At 41.1% G+C, this 10,097-nt stretch overlaps 1 protein-coding gene across 1 annotated transcript; it reads left to right on the top strand.

Annotated features, from left to right (window-relative positions):
- Window positions 1–4,741: 4,741 nt before the first annotated feature.
- Window positions 4,742–4,876, top strand: LOC124521307 (thymosin beta-4-like). Its single transcript, XM_047092407.1, has one exon. It carries the CDS (start codon window positions 4,742–4,744, stop codon window positions 4,874–4,876), a length of 135 nt encoding a protein of 44 aa, XP_046948363.1.
- The last annotated feature ends 5,221 nt before the right edge of the window (window positions 4,877–10,097 follow it).

Consider the following 10,097-nt stretch of genomic DNA (forward strand, 5'->3'; position numbering starts at 1 on the left):
GATTCTACTCATCGTTATATACCCACGAGAAACGTAAAGCGATTTTCACACAAACACTTGTATACAAACGTTCCCAGCAGCGTATTCGCAATAGTCAAGAAGTGGAAACGACCCAAAGTGTCCATCAACCGATAAATGGATAACCAAATGTGGTATGCCCATACAATGGAATATTATTTGGCAATAAAAAAGAACAAAATACTGATACACGCTACAACATGGATGAACCTTGAAAACATACTAAATAAGAGAAGACAGTCACAAAGTACCACATATTGTATTATTCTATTTGTGTGGACTTTCGAGAATAGTCAACTCTGTGGAGATAGAAAGTAGATTTGTGGTTTTCTAGGGCTGGAGGTGATGGGGAGATTGGGGATGATGGCTAAGTAAGTTTTTTTTTAAAGATCCATCCCCTATCCACCAGGTTCTGTTGTTTCAAGATGCCAGTGAGCTGCAACTTGTTGGAAACTCCATCTTATGAGTCTCTGTGCATTTATGTACTCACCTGCCCCTGGAGGTGGAGAAGTTCTGGATTTAATGTCAGAAACCCAAAGCTTTGTGTCCCATATTCCTCTAGCTATATGGCCTTGAAAATTTCACCCAATCTTTCTAAATCTTAATAAAATAGAAATCAAAATAACTACCTCACAGACACTGTGAGAGATAAAGGAGATGGCATGGGTCAAAAGACTTTGTAAACTGTACATCCTGTATAAATGTAAATGGTTGCTGTTATCAGTTCTACAGACCCAGGACGTTGATTTTTACTTTCCCACAAGAAGTCAGGCCCAAAGAGCCCTGACTCACATCACCCAACTACATCATATGCAGGAGCCAGGGTCTTAATTAACAGTGAAAAATTACACTGTCAAGCAGATTGGATGGGCATGTCAGTCTGTCCACTCATTTCCTTTCCAGGAGAGAAATCTATTTGAGAAACTCAATTACCATTGGGAGGTTGCTCAGAGAATACAGAATCAGACCTCGGGGAGTTGGATTATCCTGGGAGCATTTTCATGAAGATATGGCAAACTAATGAGTCTCCTTCCTTCTCTACAGGGATACATTTGTTCAGGCAGACTAACAGTCTTCCTTCTTTAGAGCAGGAAACTGCTCATGAATGCTTTTCCCCCCTAGTTTTTCAGGTAATCCTCCTCCTATTCAAGGTATTTATAACTACTTCAAATTCATCACCCTCTGTATTTCATGCATTGTTACAATGAACCAATTCCCAATTTCAAACTTCTTTTGTATTTATCATATTTTGCAGGTTGACTGCTTCCATGGTGACCATTCATGACATACAAGTTCCCACTTCTATAGAAACTTTGGTTCAGTCAAGGTTGACCAGAGAAGCCTGATCTAACTTACATGGTATGACTTCCTTTCTGATCCAGTCAGTTATCTTGTTTTCTTCCAAACAATTTATATCAGACCTAAAAAGTAGAGTTCTCTACAAATGTGAATTATTGTGATTACTATAAGCTCTGCAGATCAAAACCGTGATGGTTGGTGATCATGACATGATTAGAACCTGATGATAAAACAGTCCTCGGTCCCTCTGGCCTTCCTTCCTTCCCTGCACACACTGACCATCAGTTTTTATTTAAAATCAGCTTTGCTTTGAAAGAATTTCAAGGGGTGCCTGGATGGCTCAGTTGGTTAAGTGCTGGACTTCAGCTCAGGTCATGATTTCACAGTGTGAGTTCAAGCCCTGCATCAGGCCCCGTGCTGATGGTGCAGATCCCGCTTGGGATTCTCTCTCTCTGTCTCTCTCTCTCTCTCTCTCTCTCTCCTTCCCTCTCTCTGCCCTTCCCTGACTCATGCTCACAGTCTCTCTCTCAAACTTTTTTTTAAAAAGTAAAGAATTTCAGTAATAGACAAATGAGAGTTTTGTACTATTCCAGAATAAATCATTAATTATTGATAGATTTATCAGGTCTTCCCAGAAATGCAGATATCATTATGGGTGTCATGTGGCATAATAGCGGAAAGAATGTGGATATGGAGACAGGGGGTTGGAGAGTTCTGACACAGCCACTTTTTTTAAATTTTTTTAATGTTTATTTATTTTTGACAGAGAGAGAGAGACAGAGCATGAGTGGGGGAGGGGCAGAGAGAGAGGGGGACACAGAATCTAAAGCAGGCTCCAGGCTCCGAGCTGTCAGCACAGAGCCCGACATGGGGCTCGAACTCATGGACGGCGAGATCATGACCTGAGCCAAAGTCGGACGCTCAACCGACTGAGCCACCCAGGCACCCCTGACCCAGCCTTTTATAAGTAATATAGCTTTGTTCAGTTACTCAACCACTCTGAGTAACTTTCTTCATCCATTGCAAATATCTTCATCTGGTGTCCTGCAATAACAAAAAATAGTGCAACATAGCAAAGATTATGAATGGTTTAAGTACCATGTAAAGGATAGCTAGTATTATTGAGACTTTTGTATCCTTTCAAAAGACCTCTTTCGTTGTGCGTTTAAAATCAAGATTTGTCGTGGCTTGCTATGTGGCCTTCTGAAACTCTGGGTCTTTCCATTCATTATTTGAAAAGCAAAAAGAAAATGATACTTTTTCATATTTAAAAGTAATAACTGTGGTTAAATAAGTTTTCCTCCTACACATTCTTCTTATACATTTCAAAAGAGTGGCTCAGAGTATTATATACCTAAGTAAGGTTTATAGGGCAGACTCTTAAGAAATGCAGAGAAACACAAACAGTATCTGTACCAATTTTCTCATCTGATCTCACTTACTATTTCAGGAGAGAGAGAAGTAGCCCACAGCATTACAGACCTCTGACTTCAAAGTCTCTTAGATTTTAAACTGCTGTTTGACTTGGAAAAACCATGGTCAGATGCTTGGGCTTTTTAAAAAAAATCAAACACCATTTAAAAGTCCTGCTAACTGCATTCCCAAGCTTTTATAGCCTGATCCTTTTCCAGAAAGGAAAGAATGATCTATGAAAGGAATACTATGTAATGAAACATTTTTAGTGAGTTGAATTTTTTACTTTCTAAAATTGTTCTAACTGCTGATGATACCAGTGCCACTCTTTCATTGAATAGAACACATGCAGAAAACAAACAAACAAAAACAAAACAAAACGAAACAAAACAAAAAGTCTAATAGGGAAAGCCAGGTGTAAGGCAGTGTTAAAAGAAACAAAGGCAGTGTTTCAGACTTCTTCTCTTTAAGATGATGTTATGTGGATTGTTCATTTTCTTGGGATAGCCTTTGAGTTTCGTTGAGCCTGGCTACCCCAGCCAAAGCATCTCTCACTCATTCAAAGAAGGGGTGCCTTCCACTGACTCCTTGTATTAGTCCATTCAGACTGCCATAACCAAATGCCATAGACTGGGTGACTTAAACAATTGACATTTATTTCCTCACAGTCTGCAATCTAAAATTCCATGATCAGGGTGCCAGCATGGTCTAGTTCTGATGAGAGCTCTCTTCCTGGCTTGTTGGCAGCTGCCGTCTTTGTGCTTATATGACTTCTTTGTGTACATGGGGAGAGAGAGAGAGAGAAGAGAGAAGGAGAGAGACATTGACAGAAAGCTCTCTGGTATCTCCTCTTATAAGGACACTAGTCCCATCATGAGAACCCTACCTTCATGACCCCATCTATTTACCTCCCAAAGATCCCATCTGCAAACACCATCACATTGGGGGTTAGGACATCAACATATGAATTGGGGCGGGGAGGGGGGGGCACAATTCAGTCCACAGCTCTCCTCCAAACCTCTTACCATATCACTTCACTAAATTTAATGGCATTGTGGTTTATTTGGTATTTAACTGGTGTGACAATTACTCACCAGATAAAGTGAATTGTTATGCTTACGGAAGTTATGTAAAAAAGTTAAACCCCACAGCAAGTTTAAGATCTGAATGAAAAAAGGTCAATGCGTTATTTGCCCAAAAGATTTCATATGAAAACTTTACCTGATGAATTTGCCAATATTTAGAGATTGGTCCTCAGTCTTTCAGGCTCAGAAAGCAGATTTTTGTAAATGCACCTTTGAAAGCTCAACTTATAAAAAAAATCACAATCACATAGCTCAAGAAGCTAATGTATAAATAAGAATTCTGATACTTCAGTAGACAATGACAAATATAGAGCTGTCACATACACACTAGAATACCCTCAGTAGCACAGACTACAAATTCTAAGGAGTTCTTTTTGGAGAGCCAAGTTATAATCAGAAAGCTGCCTGCTAACTAAAAATTCAAAAGACAAGAGATAATTTGCATGATGAAAATGTTTAATATCATGAGGTTAAGAAAACCTGATATATCCAGCCTCCATGTAGAAATAGCCTTAAACCAAAGGGACTATGAAAACCAGAATCTATGGGTAGGTCTTCCTCTCCCTGAATAGTGCCCAAAGTGGCCTTCCCAAGTTACTCTGCTTTTCCACACCTCTGTTGCTAAATAACACCATGTACCGTGGAACCCTCCAGTCTTGCTCAGGTCTGGGAGCCATTGTACCCCTTTAGTATAGGGATTATAATGTGGGAGCTCAGAGCAGGAGCTCAAGAGCCAGGTGGTCTCATTTTGAATCTTAGTTCTGCCACTTCTTGGCCATGTGACATGGAGGGCTTGATCGAAAATGCCCTCCACACCATCCCTCCATTGCGATATTAGGAAAATAATCCCACGTAGGCACTTGGTCACGACGACTCTGGAGACTGGACTTCGCTCGTTCGTGCACCTCACTGCTTCCTCTGCAACCATGTCTGGCGAACCCAATATGGCTGAGATTGAGAAGTTCGGTAAATTGAAATTGAAGAAGATAGAGTCTCAAGAGAAAAATCCACCCCTTTCAAAAGAAATGATAGGACAGGAGAAGCAAGCAGGCAAATCATAGTGAGGCACGCACTGCCAGATACGCACTGTACATTCCACAAGCATCGTCTTCTTATTTTATTTCTTTTAGCTGTTTAACTTGGTAAGATGCAAAGGGGTTGGATCAAGTTTAAATGGCCATGCTGCCCCTTTCACATCAAAGAACCCAGAACCGCTGACAGTGAAGGCCACCCCTGCCTCTCCCAGCCGCCTGTCTGACTGGCAGAGAAGGAAAAGACCTTCCAGCTTGGTGAAGGAGGAAGTTGGGGACGAAATCTAGAGTAAAACCCAAGCTGGTCCAAGATGTCCTGCAGGCTGTAAAATGCAGCTTAATCAGAATACCATTTTTTTCTTCAAATGACTTTAATTACTGGAATGCACAATTTTTCAGTATGCAAATAAAAAGCTTTAAAATATGGGGGAAAAAAGAGAGAGAAAATAATCCCATTTAATTTGCAGCGTTGTTATAAAGATAGTGCTTGTAAGGCTTTTAGCACATTAGCCTTAATGAATACTAAATAAATCTTCACTATTAGTTGTAAGAAATTTGCAAATCTCTGCTTTAGTTCATTATTGGATTTTAGGGTTAAACTCTCAGGGTGCAGTCTCCTGTCACTTATTTCCACTTTCCTTGCAGCTGAAGTTTGTCTCACGTTTGCTCTTGAAACCTACAACCTATCGTATTGATAGAGCCAGGTGATATAACGCTCTGTAGAGTACACACTGACTTCGTTTCTAACTCACTAGATAACATAATTTAACAGACGACTTCTGGAGATAATGTTATTTGCCACTTTTCTAGGACAGAAGCTCAGGTCATCACTGTGGAAAGTTTGTGATGGTATTGAAAAGAGACAGCAGGAGAGGATGACTATACAGGCCAAGGGGAGAGGAAAACTGCTTATGCTCTCCTGAGTTTCCCGAAACCTATGGTTATCTCTTTCTTTAATCTTATACTCTGTTGCAAAATACAACGCATCTACCCAAAAGAACATATACTGGTTTTGTTAGTAATTATTTCCTTGCCTTTATTTATACTTTTAACCACCCAAATATTAACCCATAACTACTATAGTGTACCCTGTTTTTGAACTTTATATAAATGTAATCACACATTAGTTTACATCTGACTTCTTTACCTTATTTTTATGTTTTCAGTTTTACTCATGATTCGGGATGTAGTTGGAGTTCACTAATTTCACTACTCTATGGTATCCTATTCTATGAATATGACACAATTTACTTATCCATTCACTTTTCTTAGTTTTTATTTATTTATTTTGAGAGAGACAGACAGACAGACAGTGTGAGTGGGGGAGGGGCAGAGAGCGAGAATCCCAAGCAGGCTCTGCACTGACCTGGGGCTGGGGCTTGACCACATGAACCATGAAATCATGCCTGACCCGAAGTGAGATGCTTTCCTTCCCACTGGACTTGAACCTGGGGCTTCCAGGCTGGAGTCTAGTCGGAGCCAAGAGAGGAGGGTAACTAAGTCCTAATAACATAATTTGAAGCCCTAAAGAGAGCTGCACTAGTCCTATCCCTGGACTGGTTGGTTCTGTGAACAAATATTTCTCTCTTTGCTTTAGACCAATTAAAGATGGTTTTGTTTTGTCACCTTCAATGGAATTCCTAACTATAAATACTTCCTCACTCTATTGCATCCCCTAAATGCCCTCATTTGTACCTTCCAAAGGAAAGGTATACTTCATATTATGGAAAATGTCAGACCAGTTCTCTGGTCTATTTCTCAATTTGCAAATGAGCCTTTCCTAATAAAGCAACAGCATTGATCCAGGGACCTGACTGCACATAGGACATCTGCATTGAATTCTTCGTCTTCATTGGATCCCTGTTGACCTATATTCATCTAGCAAATCTTTGCATTTCTCTGTCCCTTGTTCATTTTTTGTAGCCCTAAGTTTAATATATGGTTTTAATTAACATTTTAGGAGCTAAAGTCTTAGAGAGCTGTGATTATGTCTGAGTAGGAGGGTTCATGATTACTCTGCAATGGAATTATAGTCAAAGTGAAGAGCTTGGGGTGCCTGGGTGGCCCAGTCAGTTGAGCGTCCGACTTTGGCTCAGGTCATAATCTCACGGTTTGTGAGTTCGAGCCCCACGTCGGGTTCTGTGCTGACAGCTCAGAGCCTGGATCTTGCTTCGGATTCTGTGTCTCCCTCTCTCTCTGCCCTTCCCCCATTCATGCTCTGTCTCTCTGTGTCTCTCAAAAATGAATAAACGTTAAAAAAAAATGAAACAAAAAACAGCAAAGTGAAGAGCTGATTGTGAATTTCAGTTGCTTCTGCTTTTGAGTCTGAGGATGAACTTAAAATTCAAAATGGTCATCAGAAAGCTTGCTTGCCGGGGGCATGTGGGTGGCTCAGTAAGCTTCCAACTCTTGATTTCCGCTCAAGTCAGGATCTCAAGTTTCATGAGATCAAGCCCTCTGTTGGACTATACACTGACTGTGTGGAACCTGCTTGGGATTGTCTCTCTCTCCCTCTCTCTGCCCCGCCCCTGCTGACACTCTCGTTCTCTCTCTCCCTAAATAAATAAACCTCAAAAAAAGAAAGCCTGCTTGCTTAAATCTCTATAAATTGACTTATCTGAGCTTCATAGGCCTCTCCTACTGAGTTCTCTTTCCAATTCCCCCTCTTTTTCGGGCATGATGCTTTAAGCCCTGGACTCTGGGCTCTGGGCTTCATTGCATGGCTGATTATTTTCCACACAGAGAGAAACTTCCCTCTTTAAAACTAGATTTAAATCTTTTTTTCTTCAAGTTTTATATTGCTCCTTATTCCTTTTTCTTTACTGGGATAGTATTAAAAAAAAAAAAAAACACACCATAAACCTCACAGATAGGCTTACGGTTCCAAAAAAAATTTTTTTTTTAATTCTTTGTTCTGTTTTCCCTTTGTGACTGCCCCACACACTCCCCACATAAATCAAATTAGCAAAGTCAGAACATAACAAATCGGCAGGCTGTAAGGCCAGCCCAACAGATACATTCTGCTTAACCTTTATAATATATTGTAAAATTCTGCCTTTGTTCCACACGGTTAATATCAGGAGCGTCTACGTAACAAGTCTCACTTCAGGAGCCTCTTGGAAATATCAGGGTGTCTGGCACCTCACATATTCCCTCATGGCAACCATTAGCCACAGCAAACAGCAGATGCCTCTTTTGTCTTAAAACTGGTCCACGTCCCTTATTTCCTCTCTCAGTGGAGCCCCAGGAAGGCGGCAGGAATGCAGAGTAGAAGTAGCTGCAAAGCGTGACCACAGGCTTAGACAGGATGTCGCGGCACCATCCTAAGGAGAGACAGAAGCAGCTCAGAAGGGTGCACACGAAGGGGCCTGGTAGTTGTGGTCACTGGAAACCCTAAGCAGTGGGTTGTGTTTTCAGACGTGGGACCAAGGAGGTGTCCGTAGATACCAAAGAACAAATATATGATGGGCAAGATCAAAAGCCCCCGTTGTCTCAGCATCACAAAAGGATGGATTGAGGAAAGGAACCAATTAAGTTGTGTTTTCACGTTTCAAAAAACATTTTTTTCCAGTGTATCTGAATACGTAGACTCCACATTATCGATGGAGACCTCATATAAAAATACCTTTCCTCTATGTTTCACTACTGACCATCTTTTTTCTTTAACAGCTTTTACCCCATAATTTTGTACACACCTGATTATCAGAAAGAATATTTTTCAAAGTCCATGAGCCATTTACTTAAGCATCACCTGGAGAATTTATTGTTTTTGTTAGTATTGCATTTTAGCAAACCACCTTGAAACAGTGACTTAAAACAACGGCAGTCATTCATCAATTTGTGGACAGGACATGTCAGGCTTGGTTCACCTCTGCTCCATGAGATGGCAGTAAGTGCTGCCTGAAGGTTCCCCGCATATAGGTACTGGAACCTTCTGGAAACTTGCTCATCCCCGTGTGTTGGGTTTGTGGCTGCGTGTTGACTCATCCCTCAGCTGTGGCTCTTGGTTGGAACACCTATAAAGGGCCTCACCACACAGCTGCTTGGCTTCCTTACAGCACAGTGGCCTGGTTTCAACAATAAGCATCCCAAGAGACAGGAAGTGAAAGCTACTGGTTTCTTAAGTCCTGGGCCCAGAAACTGCACCGCATCCCTTTCAGTATATGCTTTCGGTCAAGCAGTGACTATGCCCAGAGTCAAACAGAGGGGACATAAAAAAGCAGGTGTTAGTGTAAGAAGTGTCAAAAAATACACGGCCATGTTTAAAAACTGCTACACTTATTAAAAATGCAAATACTTGGATTTCACCGTCGACCCTCTGAATCAATATTTCTGAGGCTTGAGACTAGGAATGTATTTTTAGTAAACACCTCAAATTTTTCTTAAGCAGAGCAAAATTTGATTTCTGTATCATCTTAGAACCTCTCATTTAGACATAAAAACTCCGTTTCCCCGGTGTTTTTTTAGCTGGGAGTATTTTGTAATATCCGCAACCACCATCCTCCATTAGATGGGAAGGGACAGTGTTAAGTGGTTTGTCCTAAACTTGAATCCCTCCTACACGGCAAGCAGAGCAGAGCCCAAGAGAGGGTACAAGAAACTAAGCAAGGGTAGGGCTGATAATCCTAAAGTCAGCATAGGTAGGTAGCCAGCATGCAGCTTCATAGCTGATAGGAAAATTTAGGTGGCTTTTATCTGCAGTTCCCCTCCCTTGTGAGAAGATGTGCTTCCTTTCCATATAATGTTAAGGAGAGGGAAATGATTTCAGTAGGGGTGTGTATCAGTTGGGTTCCTCTGAGAAGCACACAATTTCTTGGTGAGTTCAGGGATAGATGAAATAAAAGAAATAAGGCAGGCAATAGGGGCACATAATTAAGCCGGCTACCTCAATGGGAAACAAGAGTTTATTCCAACTGAGACATTCTGGGAAAGGTGTAAACACATATACATCAGAATTATCCTGTCAAGAGGTGAGGGAGCTGAGATATTTAGATCCCTACCCTCTTAAGTAATTTCATAAGGAAGAAAAGATGACCCCTGATGGAGTCATCACTTCCCAGGCACTTCTTTAGGCAAAATGGGGTTCAGCAGCCTCAAAGCAGGGACTGGCCATTGTCAATCAGGCTGGTGTGCATGGAAGCAGTAAGCCATACAAGAAGTTACGAGGAGAATACACTCACAACATGTCAGATCTCACATCTGTGCTCTGGCTTCGTCAAAATAGAGGAGGCTAAGAACTTCAGCATATGAG

The sequence above is a fragment of the Lynx rufus genome, unplaced genomic scaffold (assembly GCF_022079265.1).
Source record: "Lynx rufus isolate CCGP_SWC_20201006 ecotype Redwood Valley unplaced genomic scaffold, mLynRuf1.p SCAF_3, whole genome shotgun sequence".
In the NCBI taxonomy this organism is placed as follows: Eukaryota; Metazoa; Chordata; class Mammalia; order Carnivora; family Felidae; genus Lynx; species Lynx rufus.